At 47.0% G+C, this 18093-nt stretch overlaps 1 protein-coding gene across 2 annotated transcripts in view; it reads left to right on the top strand.

Moving 5' to 3' along the window:
- Positions 1-8747, top strand: part of TAFA3 (TAFA chemokine like family member 3) — a 71091-nt gene extending 62344 nt beyond the window's left edge. For both annotated transcript variants that reach the window (XM_084611279.1, XM_084611280.1), the window contains 2 exons: positions 2162-2286; positions 6736-8747. In XM_084611279.1, coding sequence (XP_084467405.1) covers positions 2162-2286; positions 6736-6747 — 137 coding nt within the window. In that variant the 3' untranslated portion in view covers positions 6748-8747. The remainder of the gene's footprint in view (positions 1-2161; positions 2287-6735) is intronic.
- The last annotated feature ends 9346 nt before the right edge of the window (positions 8748-18093 follow it).

Genomic DNA, 18093 nt, shown 5'->3' with positions numbered 1-18093 from the left:
CATTAAAATGTGGCCCGTGGACAGTGACCAGGAACAGCCAGGCTGCCGGGGACAGAATGCACATAAGAGGGGTGAGCTGTGGGGATGAAAGACGCTGAGGGGTCTTGGCGGAAGAGCAGCGAGGCAGGACACCCTCCCTGGTGCCGTTAGATTTGCAAGGAGGATCAAGTTTGCTCTTTGTTTGCCACCACTAACAAGCCTTTCGTCTTCAAAAGCAAACTGGAAAAGATCTAGCAGTGGCTCAGCACGGTTAAATGCCTCTCCGTATGCCTCCCGCCAGCCCGGTGTTTCCTGTCGAGTCCCTGATTCCTAATGACCTCCCGGTTAATGGGATTCAGGCACCGTTTCATTGGGCACCTCCTCTCTGGCCTCTAAGGATTCAAATTATGACTATTCCTCAACTTAGACCACGTTGTTGCTGAACTTTAGGTTGCTATGGTGACGGGCTTTTGCATGTCTTCTGTCCTTCGGTGATGCCGGCTTGCCGTGGGCTGGGACAGTTGACGATGGCTGCTCTGTGCCTAATAATTCCCGTGCAAGTAAAATGCACCTGCAGGCCCTGTCTCTGTTCAGTTGCTTGTCCCTGCTCTCATGGTGCCTTGGGAGGGGCTCTGTGGCATAGCCCTGAACTCTGCTACCTCAGGAGAGAATCGGCCACGCGACACTCACCCCAATGTGGTTGCGGCTGCCAGAACACCCCAGCACACAGCGACCACGGAGCCTCACGCCCTGGCACTTTACCTGGGAGCGCATGGGACTAGAGCTGGGGCGGGGGGGGAGTGGAACGTGCCATTTTGTGAAACATTTTGAGATTCCAAAATCGGGCTTCATTCCAATGGGAGTGAAAACCCCCAAATTCCCCACAAGGGTAAATTCCAAACTTTGTGTCCATTTCTCTTCGTTCTAAATGTTTCATCTCAATTTAGAGTCTCAGAATGTTTTGCGTTGCATTATAATATATTCATCACAGGGTGACTGGCCTCTGTAAGGCAAGACAGGGCCAGCCACAGCTGTGCCATCATTAATTCGCTGCGTCCCAGCTGAGGGTGTGAGCCAAACTTAATGGACAGGTGGGCCTTAAAAAAGGACTGAGAAAGATCAGTTTGGCTTGGAACCATAAGGAGAACCAGCCTGGGGGCGAGTGCTCTATCCCAGATCCAGAAAGGAGCTGGGAACAGGGCCCAGGGTGAGGGTTGAAGGGCAGAAGAATCTTTTTGTTTGTTGGGACTTTTTAGTTTGGACATTTGCTGCTTTAGAAGGGGTTACATTTGTTTGTGACTTGGCAGGGGACTAAGCCACATCTCCAGCACAGACCAGCGTGTGGAGAGCCAAAGAGACCCACCCCGGGGAAGGAAACTGAGGCAGAAAGTGCTGGTGGTGCCACGCTTGGCCACTAGGGCGTGCTATGGGGAAGCCATGCCCCACGATCGTATTTTATATTTATATACATAGTGTTTGTATAATTATATATTATATCACACAAAATAATAGATCATAGTACGTAATTATGCAAACAATATATAATACATTTTAAAAAATCAAAACAAAAAGTCATTTCAAAATAAAAAGTGGAAATGTTTTGTTCAGAAAATGTCAAAATGGGACATTCCAACATTGTTGGAACTTTTTTCCATTTCTAAACAAAAGTCTGGTGAAACTGACCCAATTTCATAAAGTGGTTTAATTTAGATGGAATATAAATAAATAGGGATGCCAGAAAATGGTACAGAAAATATAAAAAATATTTTTTTTTAAATTTTCACAGAAATTTTTGATTTTTCATCAAAGCAAAATGAAAACCTGTGTTTCAGTTTGACTTGAATTGAAAGAAGCAGTACCAGCTTTCCTTTCTTTGGTTTCATTTTTCTCCCTTCTCTCCCCTTTTTCGCCACTGGAGAAGATGGGGACAGGGAGTGGGAGGAGGAAGAAAACAAATCCTCCAATTTTTGATTCAGTGTTGACAAATAATTTAAAAACTTTTCATCAGGTGCAAAAAGCCATTATCCGCTCCATAAACTAGCTCCTTGCTGATGAAATGCCGGCCGTCTCTCATAGCAAATACTAACTCCCCACCTTGTCTCCATCTCTCCCCTCATCCAGCCCATCTGTATGTACACTGCCCGTACCTGCTCTGTTTCTCACAGGCCCTCTCTCCTTTCAGCCTCCATAGTCCTCCAGAAGTGGTGGTGTCAGATGGAGCCGTGTCTAGAAAGGGAGGAGTGTAAGGTGCTGCCAGACTTGTCTGGATGGAGCTGCAGTACTGGCAACAAAGTCAAGACGACCAAGGTATGTGTGTAGTGCTGTTTGGAGCCATACGTTTGCCACAGAAAATAGAGTGAGCCATCTGGAGCACAGGGCATTGGCAGAGCTGGGCAGGGGCTCAGGATGGGAGGAGCTGGCAGGATTTACAGAGCAGAACTGAAGGGCTTTGGCTGAGCTGGTGTGAGGAGCTTCCACCCTTCCCTTACGTCAGTGCGTTTAGTCCCTTCTTTTCACAGCCCAGGAATGTCCCTCCATAGCGCTCTGGTGCAGGAAGAGAAGTGAGGTGCCTTGCCCAGAGTTTTTACATCTCTCTGTCTTTTGTACTGAATATGGTAGTGCCCGAGCACCAACCAAGAATGTGGCCCTGTTGTGCCACACGCCAACCCAGCATAGCTGACAGTGCCTGGCGTGAGAGCTTACCATCTAAATAGATCTGCCGGACACAGGGTACGGCCAGGGCTGTGACACACAAGCAGAGTGAACAATGTGATGGTGGCAAACATCATTTTAGTGCCCTGGGTTTTGTTCTGAGTTTAACCCCTTTGGTGGGTTTTGTTAGGTGATTACCTGATGCCACCAAGTAGAAGCGGTGGAGGGATTTTCCTGGGGAAGATATCAGAGTGTCTCCTAGGCTAGTCCTTGGCTGACAAAGGACTGGTTTGCAGTCTGTCCTGGCATTGCAGTGAGGTGCTAGACTCCCCAAGCTGTTCTCTGGAGCAGCAGATTCCTCATCGCCTGCCTTCTGCCAAAGCAGTGTGATTCAGGCAAGGGCTTTCTTGGATGTCAGTGCTCCCCTGGCTGGAGCAATCATCTGTGACAGAGAGCTACATGATTATTATTTTCATGGCTTGCTGAATGCCCCGGAGAACAAGGTATAATTAAAATTTTATCAAACTCATTAGTAATTACATGTATGTCATGGTTAATCAGTTGCATAATTTTGTAATCATTGTTCATACAGTTGAGTATAATTATTCTTTATGCTTTAGCTTTGCTCACCCTGCACCCCCCCACCCCCCGCTGTAAAATTATCCTTCAAAAAAGTGATGCAGGGATTTATTTATTATTATTATTTTCCTCCACAAATTGCGTGTTCGTGCTAAACTGTTTTTATGAATGTCAGAGCTGCCTCCCCTGGCACAGGCATCAAATACTGATGAGCACTTGCGGCTGTATTTCCAGACCATTCTCATTTCCACCCCGTTTATATTGCTAATTTAATTCCCCTCCCCTCTCCCCTCAATCGCGATCTTAATTGGACGTCAGCGTGATGACTCCAAGTTCTTGTAAGGGGCAGTTCAGTTGTGAAGGGTGCTGGAGCTGCTGCAGTCCGGGTGTCTCCCCCAGGAGCACTGTTGATGCTCTGCCAGGGGACAAAGCCATTTACGGTACTCCTCCGAAGATGCACTTTGCTTTCATCTGCCCTTCCCTCTGGACTAGCTGCAACCTGAAGATGGAGTCTGACATTTTCCAAAGCACCCAGTGTTTTTTGGTGCTCAACTTGAGACTGCTTAAAGAGGCCTGGTCTTCAGAAAGTTCTGGGCACGCCCCCGCCACTCCACATGACTGGCAAATTACAATGCGTTGAGACTGGAAGCAGCACCCAAAGCAGAGTGTGCATAAACAATCCGCAGGGGGAAATATGCATCAAACATCCTGTTAAATAATTGCAACTATTGAATACGTTTGCATCTATTCAAGTCTGTTCAGTCACTGTTCACGAGCAGGAAAATCAGCTGGATGTGTTGGATTGCTTGCTCACAGCAGTTTGACCATTTCCATTAGCAAACAATCTCCAGAGCAAGTATTCTTCAGGGAACTCATTTGGGAAATAATTTCAAACTACAGATAAATGAGAGGAGAGTGTGATGTTGTCACAGTTCATCCCCGAGTGCGAAGAGGGAGAACTCATTCCTCTGAAGAACTTTGTCACAAATTATTTTTCAGCAGGGAGGGGATTTGCCTGTTAAAACTCTACAATTGACCCCTGCAAAATACAGTATCATTAACACTGAGTGGTCAAAGCTCATGAAAAAATCATGGCATTGATTTAAAAATCATCAGAATGAAAAAATAGTAAATGCTGGGTTATTTTTATTTGCCATCTGGTTTCGGAATATTTATACGGACACATTTTCAAGCTTTTCTCTGCAACCAGGAAAGCTAGAAACTTATTTTTCTTTTTTAAATAAATGAAAGCTAAGATTTTCTCATAATCACATGACTCCAGGACCTGGGGCATTAAGGAAAACATTAAATATCACCAGACTCATGAAAAAAATTGCTGGAGTTGGCAACACTGAAAGTATGCTGCCACCCTGTAATGGGGTACCCAAGCTGCTCCACTCTGGATTCGGCCCCTTGGCACCTCTCCTCCGAGAATCAGGGACATTTTGGTCTGGTGCAACACCTGTGTTCTTTATTCGTGATCAGTTTCCCACCACCAGTTTTCAACTATATACAGGCATTAGAACTGCTTGGCCTACCACAGGCTAGGAGGCTCCTATTCCCTCTGAGCCTGACTTCCCGTTCTTAGTCTCCACCTTTCCTTTCCTTTTCCTGCTCCTCCTTAAACACATTTTTAGAAACATTTTGATTTAGACAAAAAGGGCTGTTTTAATCAAAAACTGTTTTGATGAAAAATGTCTGAACAGTTCTACTGGTAAACTCATTCCCTCTTCCTTCCTCTCTCTGCGTCGTTTACACCAGCTCCCCTGCTCCTTTGTCTTCTCTCCAGTCCTCTTTGAATGCTTAGGTTTAACTGATGCTGTATTCGCAGCTGGCTAGTTGAGTAATAAGCACATTTCGTACCCTTAACTGTGGGTCTGTGCTGAGCACAAATTATCCTGTTCTGTTTAGGGTTTTTTTAATGCTTCCAGTTTGATCTTCCTGCCATTGTGCATGGATTTGCTGAATTGTTCCTGCTGAACGTGCCTGGTACTTGGCATGCACAAGTGGCCAGGAATGGAATTTAAATAGCAATATTTCAAATGCAGCTACACCTCTCATGGGTGCCTGGAGAGAAAGCTCTAGCCCTGCTATGAAATCAGTAAGAAAGGACATTGTGATGGTAAATAGGATATAAACATCTGAAGGCTGTAAAATTATCCACGGTCACTAGTACAACCCAACGTTTAAAAGGCTGGGAGACCATTTAAAAAAATTTTTTTTTGTCTCTCTGAATATACAGACATGCTGACATGCGCTCACTCACACCCACATCCCTGCAGCCTGTCTAAGGGGCTTGTGCAGGCTGCATCTTCTTTTCCAGATTGCATGGTGCAAGAGTTGCATTTAGATTTTTATTCCATTGCCACCAACAGGAACTGGATAGGCCGCGTGCTGTTCCTATGGAGTGGGGTTGTTACCCCTTGGTTACAGTTGGGGAACTGAGGCACGCAGCGGAGAGGTGACTCACCTGAGGCCATGCAGTGAGTTAGAGCTGGAAATAGAGCTCAGGAATCTTGAGCCGCAGTCCCTGCTATGACCACTAGACAGCACTCCCGCTACAGAGTGACCTTTAGGAGTTGCCATTTCAGTTCAGTGCAGTGGGCCTGATTCTGCTCTTAAACTGTCTTTACACCAGTGTAAGTGTCATCTTTAGTGAAGGTACCCCCAGTGCACGCCAATGTAAATCAGGAGCGACCCATTCCCCTGCACCTTGTGTTGTCAATGAAATCTTTGCAAAGTGAGTGCAGAGGGGGACTGAAACCCTGCTAGTGTGAACTCGGGGAGATTCAGATACGACACCTGGGTCGAATGGTTCCCTGAGCTACACCCACATGGTCCTACCAGCTCCAGGAGGGCTACAGGGCTGAAGGCAGGAGCCCCTCACACCTCCCACTATGACCACACCTTGCACCCTGCGAACGAAAACAGCCTGGGCCTGGCCCAACACTGTGTAGTCACTGGCACCAGTGTGTGGTGCTTCCAAATCAGAATGATGGTGTTTGACACCCTTCTGCCCTGGGGTCAGTGGCTACAATGGAGAATCAGGTCCTATGGAAAATATGGGGGAAACCGCCCTTGGAAAATCCCCTGCTGCTGTTTTTACCACAGGCAATGACCCCAGCCCTTCGCAGTTTAGGTTTTAAGTTTTGCCTCCTTCTCCCAACACCATGGCCCTGAGACTTTATTATTATTATCGATAGTGAGGTGAATCAAGGACTGGGACCACCTTATGCTAGGTTCTGTACAAACCCAGAACAATAAGCTGCAAAGAGCTTACATCTGTGTATCAGAGACCTCAGGCAGATACAGACAGGCAGGGAAACACAAGGAAACAAAATCTTGCCTTCTTCCAAGTCCCTTCTCAGTGTTCTACACTAGGGAATGCAGGAAGCAATTAAAAGTAGGTCTGGAAAACTATACGAGTTTGCCTCAGTTTTAGGAAAAAACCCAAATCCAGTCCTGCCTCGCCAGTAGATAGGTTGCCAGGCTTTGGAGTGACGTGTTCTTCTCCTTTGTTTGCAGGTCACCCGGTAGTTGCTGCAGAACTCTTTCCTGAGGGTTTCTCTGCGTTGTGGCGGCCAGCATTGCGAAATGGTACAATATCATGTTCATTCAGCTGCGGGAAGGTCCTGTCGCGTTCTGCGGAGCCGTGAACAGGACTTCCCGGCGATGGCAGCGACGCAGCAGTGTTGGGATAGGGTGGCTGTCCCTCTGAGCACTTTATTGTTCTGACTACACTGCATCTGACAGCGGATTCGTGCTCACTCCTTCTTGGAGCGGCACTGAGAGTTACAGAGAAGGGGACGGATGCACCCCTCTGGCCTGGAATACTGGGAAGCCTCCCTTCTGGAAGTGAAAAGCCGTGCCAGCTCCTGGTTTAATGCCACCTCTGAGGTATTGAAGCAGCGATTGCTATTGAGGCGATAGTAATGGGTTCTGAATGCAGTTGCAAGACTCCCTTTCACTCCATGTTTTCCCTCTGCATCAGGGATGCACATGCCAAGAAATTCTTGAGTCACGTAGAATCTGTTGACAATTAAAAAGAGAAAAAATGGCTTCCTTCCTTTCCTGCCGCATATTCAGATAGGATAAAATAATTGCCAGGAGAATCATATTTTCCCCCAAGGTCTTGAATAGGTGTCATTTTCAGGGTTTTAGAAATCAATGTCTAAGTCTTCCCCATCTTTGTTTCATTGTTTTTTTAATGAAGACTGGTTTCCAGGAAGAGTTCCTGCAGACTCGGGCCAGATTCCGATCTATCTTCCATCGGCATAAAACTGGAGTAACTCCACTGAAGTCAATGGAGATGCTCTGTCTTTGTCACAGGGTGATTGAGATCAGAATCTGGCCTACTGTATAACAGAAATGACAGTGCAGACTGAAACATCTGACGCTTTGCTGGAGACACCTGACATGAGACAGTAGACTCGCTGAGCAAAGCGAGGCTGATTTTTCCTTGCTCATTAATTGCACTGATAGGCTGTTAGTTCCAAATCTGAGCTCTGTGATCCAAGTCATTGGAGCCAAATTACTGCTCATGTTTGCAATAGCATTTCAGAGGAATGCAGGGGGGCAAATTTCTCTCTCTTTGGTCTGTTGTGCCTGGTGCAGTTTCCATTGTTATCCAGAGAGAGATTGAAATGGCTTAGCTCCATTAATTCAAAAGAGAGAAAAACCCCTGCAATGAGCTCAAATCCCTTCCCAGGGCAAACTATTGTTCCAAATTTGCTACAATATATTGGTGGGGGTGAGAGCCCTATGTAACCCCTTTATCCCAGCTGCAAACATCACAAGGAAAAACTCTTTGGTCTGGGGGACTAATCTCCCTCCCCACCCAGAAGTCAGTGTGGAAATTGCCATTGAAGTCAGTGGAGTAAGACTGGGCTTTGGGCTCCCAAAGGAGAATTGCAGAGGTACTTAAACCCCCCTTTTGCTCCTTTGGGAGTTCCAGCTCTGATAGTCACAGAACTGTACACATTGGTTTGCTGGGGAAGGGAATAGTTAGAACCAACTTAATCCATACTGAATGCACAGGACAGTAGTACTGAAAGTAACAGATGCCTCCTCAATGGAAACCTTGCTACTCTTCCCTAAAAAGTCTTTCAGATCCAACCCTTGCTGTGTTACACCCCTAGATGTTGGTACCATTATGTTTCTCTTGACTCAGGAAGGCCCCTGGATTTAACCCTTGCAAGTAAAAATACTTGTATGATCATTGGTTGCCTACAGGGCAAAGTGTAACCCAGAGGGGACATATGACTGACGCGAAAGCCTGGTGCGGAGATTATTACATGGATTCCAGGAATAACAGGAGGGAGTGGTGTGGGAAGTTCCAGGCAAAGAGAAAACAGCAGCATATTTCAAATGCAGCCTGGCTCTGTTCTGTTTTGCAGCAGCCTGGTGTCTATGCTACAACTGTACAAGCTGCTGGAGTTGTTACTGGAACGTTTTTGTAGCGGGGTGTGTAATCCCCGCCTCAGATGCGATGTAAACTCCAGACTGTGAAATATTAAATTCATTTTAATCTCTGCAAAGGATCGTTTCATTTTTGAAAAGAAAAGGTGGAGGCGGAAGAGTATTTTTCAAATCAATCTACTAAAGGGCAGAAGGTTTGTGAGGCCTTTATTCTGGGGCTGACCCTACTGCTGTTGAAGTGCGTGCGTGAAGGACTGGCCAGTTTGTAATGGATGCGGCTTCCTGTCATTAGGATAATAAGCAGATAAGTCACTGAAGCTTGCCCAGGGCTAGTTCAAAACTCTTTCTTCATGGAGCAGGTGGTGAAGCTCGCAGGAATTTTCATTGCTGGCATATTCAAATGACAGACAGCAGTTTCCCCTGAAAGATAGATGAGTAAATTCCATAGGAGCTTGGTAAAGTATACAGAGAGGAAAAGTGCCTGCTCCCTGCTGTGTGTGAAATGCAGGACCAGAGGTTGTCACGAGACACACTGAACTCTCTCTCTGGTCCTGTCTGCTTTAGATACTTGCACCTAACTCCTGCTATCAGGAAGGGGCGTTGCACCAAGACTGGATGCCAGAACAGACCTTTCTATGAACAGGGAAAACTTTCTATTTGCTGAAGGAAGGACTGGCTGGATGCTCCCTACCTAGATAATACTTTTGCGGTAGAATTTGTTCCAAGCAGCAGCAGCAGGGGAGAAGGAAACGGTCACAGAAAGAAGGTTTAGCTGCAGAGACACTGGGATCTTTACGCCTCCCTGGGAGCATGAAAACTTTTGTTTGCGAGACTCAGAGTAGATAGCTACGTAAATGGGAAGCTGAGAGGCAAAAGCATTCAGTGTGGATTTAAACATTGTGATATTAAAGCATCAAAAGTGCTTGATTGCATCTGCAATGGGTAAAGATAAATGTGGCATATTCAGGAAGGGGTTACGTGCCAAGGCTGAGGATGCTCTGTGGAGCAGAAATATTATGTGATATGGCAGCAGCAATTATATCAATAGTAAACTATGGTTCAGAATGAAAACGAGTAGATAGCGAGAACGGAAACAGCACCTAACCTGCAGTAACTCTCAGGAGCCTTTTTACACAGTTACAAGTGTTTTCCATATTTTGCATGAGATTCTGGTGATCCTTCTGTTCAGCTAGTTAACGACCACTTCTGGGCGGTTTTGGAAGGTGCCATCTGATTTTGCATACGAGAAAGTGATTGTTGAATGATCTCTGAAAAGCCCCAAGAAACCAGGGGTTGCATGTGATTCTCTTCTGCACTTTCATTAGGCACAGTGCTGGCCATTGATAAGTCAGTGTCCTCCAAGAGTCACACTTCTGAGATGCTAGAGGATAATAATAGAAAATAACCGTGAGAAGGATGATGGTTCCAGTGGGACAAATCCTGCCTTTGCCTGGTTACCCCATTGCACTTATTTTGACTTTGTCCTAGGATTGCACGGTGTAAGTGAGGGAAGGAATTGGCCTGCATTCAGAATGCTGGAAAATTGGGACCACTTACGAGAATGAGATTCCAGTGTCTTGCTGAAACACTTTGCAAATACTTTATTGCCTGAGGGAGATGCAGTGAAAAAGTTGGGCTTGTATATAATTTCATTAATATTTAAGGATGCTTCTTAAATGAGTTAATGGCCTATTGAACAATATGAGGTTTTGCAAATGGCTGGTATGTGAAGATGCACATAGAGGGTTTTATTGGTCTGATTTCTATTCACAGGCATGCATACGTTTTTGCATAGGTCTGATATGTGAATGGAGGCAGTGAATTAGTCACAATATTGCAAACAGAGAGTCCTTGCTTATATTCCCAGCTCTACCGTCGACTTACTGTGTGATCTTGGCTAGGGCCCTTCATCTGCCTCAGTTTCCCAATCTATAAATAATGAGCCTGATTCTCATTTACACTGAAGTCCCTCTGCCAGGGTGAAAGGACCTTGAAGTAGATGTAAGCTACAGTTACACTCATGTTAAGCCCCTTAACACTGCCAGAGTGATGCAAAGGGGTCTTATCGTCAATGAGAATTGGGGCTCTCAGTACGTAACCACATAACTTTGGTAAAGCTCCTATGGATGTCAGGCACCATATACATGCTACATATCATTGTTCCCTAGGTGGTGTTTGGCCATTAAGTGTTTGGTGGGCGAATGGGGGGTAGTCTGGTTGGTTTGCTGTGCGGAGTGGCATGTGAGGGATATAAAATGAAAGGCGAGTTGCCTTTTTCACCGAACAATACCTGATCTTTTTGATATTTCTTATCAATTTTAGTCAGCGGTCATTTTACCTGTGTAATTCTATTGTTTGCAGCACTGTGGTGCCTTTGTTCATCTCCATTCAGGGTTTGGAGCTGACCCTCTCATGTAGGTCTCATCAGATTGGGTCATTGCCTCTCCCTTCTTTAGGGCTGGAAATAATGATGGCACTTCATGGCTGTGGTTTGATAGGCATTAGATTGTACTGCTTTCCTTATTGTCTAATTATGTGTTGTGGATGCTGAGAGATGGGTGGTGAGTGACAGCCTTGGTCATTTAGCCTCAGTGTTGAGCTGAGGTCTAAGCATTTCCCTCCAACCATGACCTCTCTTATGTTCTGAAAGAATATCACAAAATTAATGCAAACAGCACATCCCAGCCCTGCCAACTGAGAGCTCTAAATAGGGAGGAAAAAGGAGGACACATTTCTAAGCTCCGCTGGAGCAGGAGAGAATGTTGGAAGAAGCGAGTGGTGAAAACAATAGATACTTGGTTCAAAATTAAAAAAAGATTGAAAAGATTGCCCCCCTAGACAGGGGCCCATTTGGCATGAATGGGACCTGCTGTCACACAACTGCTGAGAGAGAAAGCAGCCAGGGCTGGGGGAGATGCCCCGCTGTCAGTGATATACCACTCCGGTCAGGTGATTAATGCAATTGCTGTGGTCACATGGCCAGTAAAGGTTCCTGCCTGTAAGGCAGAGGTCAAGATTGTTCAGTTACATTGATCCAAAACTAACAGCGCCTGCCATGTTTGATGCCTGAGCTGGAAACTGGATTTCTGCCAAGCCTCGTGAACATTTTGGAGTGAAGTATGCAGAAACTCCGGTGCAGACCTAGGGTCCTGTGGCTGTTATCAATTGCACTGGCCAAAGGGAAGCATTAAACGCTTCCTGCAAGCTGACATCCAGCTATGAGTCTGACAGTGTAATCACAAGCTGTTGGTCAGATTTGTATTTCTTGCTGAATAGGAAAAGCAAGGAAGCACCGAATGTGCTTCATCACTTTCAAGCAGATGTGGCTGACAGCTGGACTGTGACCTCCCTGGGCACCTATCTCGTCCAGATGTGTCCATGACCAACTAGCCCCCTCTTTCCCACTGCCTGCTGCTAACTCCAGTCTCTGACAATGCATCCTTAGTAGTTATTCATTCTGCTCTTAGATGAAGTGTCCCCATTCTGCTAAGTCATGGGAGGGGCTCAGTCACAGTGATAATGAGGGACGCATAAGTACCTGGCTGGACCGATGGACAGATACCATGCTATGTAGCTCCTCTGTTATTTGGACCTTCTCAGCCTGCCCAAAGCCTGAAGTTTCCTCTTTCGTGAGTAGCCCCTAGATACTACTAAGATGATAGACAAATAGATAGGCAGACCGCTAATGATACTGTCCCTCAGCTCTATGCAGTGCTGTGTAGTTAACTACAAGCGCCTCTTTGAGATGGGACTTTGAAACCTGTCTGTGCTGTACGGACACCAGTTGCTTTTTGTAGGTTTTGCCTCAGTGTCTTTGATCCAGTTTCCCGTCCTATTCCCCCGTCATGGCCCTCCCTCCTTCCTAGAGGTGGCTGCATTTCTGTGCCATGCCCTGCATGCAGTTCGGGGTCCTTTGGGGTGAACGCTGGGACAGAACGATCATCTGTTTTGGTAGAGCTTCTCTTTAACAGAAGGAATTGTTTACAATGTTCATTTTAAAAAAAAGATAATTTACCCCTTTCTATCATTCTGTAACCAGATTATTAATTCTATGACAGGTTATGAGATACGTTTAACAAGAAAGCTGCTCCATAAAATAGAGCTGTTTATTGTCATGCTGATAAGCTTTCTGCCATTTATTTGCCTAAGACGCCTCTGATGTATTCGCGTTTCACTCTGATGAATGCAGTCAAAAGAGCCGTTGCTAATTCTCTAGCTCCACACATCCTGTGCACGCACACACACACACACACCCCGCCCCTCCGGCTCTCTGGCATCCCTGAGTTATGCTTGCATTGCCCGTGGATGGCAGAAACTTCTTTGTATACAGAGACATGGCTGTTTGGTGAAAGAGAAACCCTGAAGCCATTATTAGTGGTTGCAATGCATAAAAATGAATTGTAGTGTCATCAGAGAACGAGGATTTATAACCATTTTCCCATGGTATTCAAATACGTGGCTGGCTTTTTAGTCCTTTGAGCTTCCCGCATGGGACTTAGGGTTTCTTTTAGCTCTTTAAGTGAGTGGTTGAGAGGGAAGAATATGTTGTGAATGAACCTAGGGAGTTGATTTCTGTCCATCGGCTTTAGGAGCTACAGAGGATGGCAGGATTTATACAATTCCCTTGTTCGCGTTTAATACACGTATTCAGCAGACGCTTCTCTCCATCCTGCACTAAACTCTCCTCCGGTGGCACTGTACTTGCAAACAGGGACAGGCTGAACGTCAGGGGGGCTCCCCAGCAATGGGCTCCATTAGCCTTTGAAATAGTCTCTCAAGGGAAGTGGTGGGAGACGCATTGCCTGAGGCGTTTTCAATTAGGCTGGACAAAGCCCTGGAGAATATACAATACAGCACAATTCTGCCTTGTCATCAGGGGTTCTACAAGATGGGACTGTAAAAATGGCATTGTGGGGGTCCTCGTTTATTGTCTGTCTATGATTCCAGATCAAATATAGTCAGTGTAACAAGTAAAAAGGTATTTTTCTTTAGCTGCCAGCCCTGCAAATGGAAAATGAAGCTGGATTCTTGCCTTCTCATGCATTATGACTAGTAATAAAGGCTGTGCAACCAGTTGTCTTCAGTGGGCGTGTCATGGACTTGAATTTAGTCCGCAGTTCTGTGCTGCACCAGCAGGAACAGACTCCAGTCCCCTGCAGCTGTACTGGCTCTGCGGGGCTAGCAGAAGTAAGTAGCTGTAAAAAAATCTAGCAGACTCCAAACCTACACTGAGAGCAGGTGTCATGAGAAAGAGCCAGTTTTGCTTAATAGAACCTCACTGTACTAGTTCTAGCATTTGTAATTCAGCGGCCCAAAAACACAAACTAAACTCCAGTAAGAATTGCTCATAGAGCCCTTTATAGCTGAGGGAGTTTCCCCTCTGGAGCACCAAGACTCACGCCAGCCTCAGCATATGGCACAAACTCACCATCAGGCCATAAGTAAAAACAGCCGAGGCCCTTGAGACAGCTGAGGTCGCATGCACGGACATGGAACTTGGGAAGAGACTAATAAAGGTCCCCAGTGATCTTCCTGTGGTGAAACCAGACAAGGGAGAGGCACAGCCCATGGCCAGTGAAAACGTCCTGCTACTATGCCATAACTAAAATCAAACAGTCCCAGGCCAGTTCCAAACAAAGCTAATCCCCCTAATTGTACATGTGGGGAAAGCAGTAACTATCCTGCAGCTCTCTCTGCTGTATGCACAAGGACAAGGAGTTTTTACACCAGCGTACTTGCAGTCATTAGGCAGAAGCCACTGTAATTGGCGCTTTTCCTTTTGCTTCCCAAGTGGTCTTCCCTTTGCACCCCACATCACCAACCCCCCTTCCCTACTCCCTCCCCCCCATCGCCCGACAACTACAAAGTGAGCCGGGTATTTGTGAATCTCTGATGGAAGCAAACAAGGGTGGCTGGCTGATGAGCTCCAAGCAGAGAAAGAAGGGCCAAATGAATCAGGACAGTTGGAGAGGGGGAGAGCAGGCAGTAATCACTGCAATACCCAGGATATAGCGCCCGGTCCGAAGCACGCTGAAGTCAGCAGACAGACTCCTCTTGACCTAAATGGGCTGTGGATCAGCCCGCCCTTCTTTCATGTCTCTAATGGAGCCAGGATCTCCCAGCAAGCCAGCCAGTGCGCTGACATCAGCATGAACACAGCCTTCACCAGGAGGTGGCTATTTTAGTTCACTATCCCACATTACCAGGTGACAGATTCCAGAGGCTTTGGATCTGCCCAGGTTTCCCCTTCCAAAAGAAACGTTCACTCTCCCTGCCACACACACACCTCTCCATGGCCCTGGCTCCTTCACCTCTCCCAGTCCAGCTGCACCTTTCACGCATTCCTATCTTGACCCGAGGCGTGACCCGGCTCCCAGGGTGTCAATGACAAAATGCCCCCCTGGGTTCAGAGGGAGCCCCGTTAAGCCCCACATGGCTACTGGGTTGTTCCCTTCTGTGAGGAGCCCCTTGTGGAGTAGGGTTTTCACTGCCTCACTTGTGACACTGAATAATTTAGACCCCACAAAGAGTGTTTGTGCTCTGAACAGGAAGCAGAACATGGGAATTCACATACCAAAGCTTGTTTTGTGACATTTCTAACCCAGTTCTGCAGAGTGCAGAAGTTTTGATAGTTCAGATAGACTTTAGATGGAAACAATGCTTCGGAACATAGGGAAATGAGAATTGCCCTTCCCTGTCAAACCACTGTCCCACCTACTCCAGAATCCCCTCTCTGGAGAAGCCAGTCCTAGATGTCTCAAAGGAAAGCGTAAAACTCCCAAGTGGACAATTAGGTAAGAACATAGCGATGGAGAAGTTGCTTCCTGACCCCTACCAGTTAGTGGTTTGTGTGCATCCTGAAGCATGAGAATGTCCATCCATGATACATTCTAAACTAGCTAATGCAACTGCGGAAGCTCTCAATAAAATCTTGTGGCAGTCAGTTACACAGGCTAATGTTTCATTTAAAAGGCATATTCTTTCATGTAAGCAAACCAGAACTGCACAGTGTTGGGTTCACCCAATGTTACATACAGCAGGCTGAACCTAATCTTGATTTCACTGAAGTAACACCAAGGATGAAGTTCTCCCAGTCTCTCTGTTTTCCAGCTTTGGGATGTTAAGATTCGACAGAGACAATGTCCTATTCCGGTTTGGTTGATAGGTCGCTGCATATTAGGGGCTCTCTATAATGCTTTTTTGGGTGATTTTCAAGACCCACCCACCGCTTTTAACACTTTGTAATACTGAAACAAAAAAAACAAACAAAATTAAGGACCCTGCCAATACATTGTATAATTTATGGACATAGGCTGCTCACATTATAACAGTATTTGTTCTACTTAAAGGTCCTTCTTCCAAGCTCATCACCGTAGTATCCAACAGCATTGTCTTGCCTTCAGTCAGCCTTGTTATGAAGCAGGTTTATTACAGCAGTGCCTCAGGCCATCCAAGAATGGGGCCCCACTGCGCTAGGTGCCCTACGAACTCAGAATTGTAGCTGGTCTGTACCCCAAACAGTTTCATAGGCCAGACAGCCCCAGGGTGGGGGAAAGCTATCTGTTATTGGACCAACTTAGGCTTGGCAATTAGGTTGCAAAGGAAGGGCAGCAGAGTGCTCTGTTCTGGCAGGAGCATTGTAGAACAGCACATTGGGACAGGAGCCGGTCAACGTGACACATTCACACATGCTGAGCACAGCAGGAGCTGCCGATTTTGGGGGCCCACCGTGAGACACCTTGCTGAGACGCCGGCCTCTAGCTGAGGGCAGTGGGCACAGTGAGTGCATAGTGCCTCTGGAAAATCAAAGCCCAGGAGTCTCAGACTGAACACCCCTGAACAGAGGCACCTGAGCCCATTAGCCACGTCTCTCATTTCTGGCCTTAGTATGTATGAAAGGGGGGGAAGGGCTTCTACTGCCACTGTGCCAATAAAAACATTAATGAACAGTTCTAATCCCTAGTTCTCATCTAGCGCTCGTCAGGAGGTTGACTTTAAAGTACATTATGAAGGAGGTCACTATCTTTATGCCCATTGACAAATAAGGAAACTGAGGCAAGGGGAAGTGAAGTGACTTGTGCAAGGTCAGCGAGCAGGTCAGTGGCAGAGCCAGGAATAGAACCCAGGTGTCCTGAGTCCCAGACCAGGGCACTCTCCACTAGGCCTCACAGCTGAAAACAAAATGTGCCCCTTGCAACCCCAGTGCTGCAGCCATAATTCCTGCATAGCTGAGCAGCCCATTGGTTTCCTTAGGATGACTCACTGTTAGAGCAAAGCCTGTGTTGGCGGGGTAGAGCCTATCCCTGGAACCACGGGGACCAGAGCCCGAGTTAGCCATTTGGATGGTGTGTGCAGTTGAAGCGGGACAGCTCTTACAAGGCTCAGGATAACAGTTCCTTTTACTCCTTGTTCCACCTACGTGTGCCTGTCTCGTTTGATGTGTCAGAACGACCCAGATGCCCCACTGCCCCAGAGGAAGGGCCCGAGGATGGTGGGAATTACGTAGAACAGCTTACGAGGATTTAACGTTTAAATAAATTCCCCTTTAATCTTGTCTGAGGAAGCAGGAGCCGTCACTTTGCTCCAGTCCCCTGGGCATTTTACTGTTTGAAGCCCCAGGTATTGCTGAGTCCCTGATTCATTCCGGCATGGAACGGCCAAGACCTCCATGGCTCCTGAATGGCATTGCTGCCACCCTGCAGATGTATCCCAAAGCTGGGCTGCCTCACCTCTTAAAGACGGGCCTCAACAGTCACCGCTCTGGGCAACGTGGAACCAGGTGGGGGAGCAGTGGAGACGGGACGCAAGCCCCTCCGTCGTGCACCCAGGCATGGAAATGAGCATGCGCCGGGGGCTGGCTGGCTGAAACAAACAGCTGTGGGCGCGATCTAGTCTGGCTTGCCTATTGATAGCTTGTTTACAAGTATACATAATTTATCTGGATGCTTTTCAGACAGACTTTTATGGGGGAAGAGAGTGGTGCTGGACGGGGAGGGCAGGCAGGGAGTGGATTGAGCATAGAAATGCTTCCTGTGGGCCTCCTAGCTGACTGCCACTGAAATAAACAGGGGAAATCCTGGCCCCACTGAAGTCAGTGGCAACATTTCTAACAGAACCAGGATTGCACCCACTCTGTGTGTGATGTGAAAAGGTTCAAAGTTCAGCAGCGCCCCAAGAGCAGTGAAAGGGGGCCACAGGGAAGTTCCCAGATCTGAACAATCACAGCCCCTGTTCTGGGGAGTTTGTGGCATCTTAAATCAGGGAGGCATCAGGATCTGTGTCTCTCCCTGTGTGCAGCCATCCGCGGGACCGGGAACACGTGCCCAGCCCAGCAGGCGTGGACCAGCCCCTGCACTATCTGTACGATGATCAGCAGGGGCAGGGAAGCAGCTGTGATGGGCTGTGATCTCCATGGGCACAGCATCAGGCAGGAAAGGGTTAAAGGGCGTGGCGCGCACACAGCTG

The sequence above is a fragment of the Lepidochelys olivacea genome (assembly GCF_965140295.1).
Source record: "Lepidochelys olivacea isolate rLepOli2 genome assembly, chromosome: 21".
In the NCBI taxonomy this organism is placed as follows: domain Eukaryota; kingdom Metazoa; phylum Chordata; order Testudines; family Cheloniidae; genus Lepidochelys; species Lepidochelys olivacea.
The sequence above is the reverse complement of the archived record's forward strand: the minus strand, read 5'-3'. Positions and strand labels throughout refer to the sequence as shown.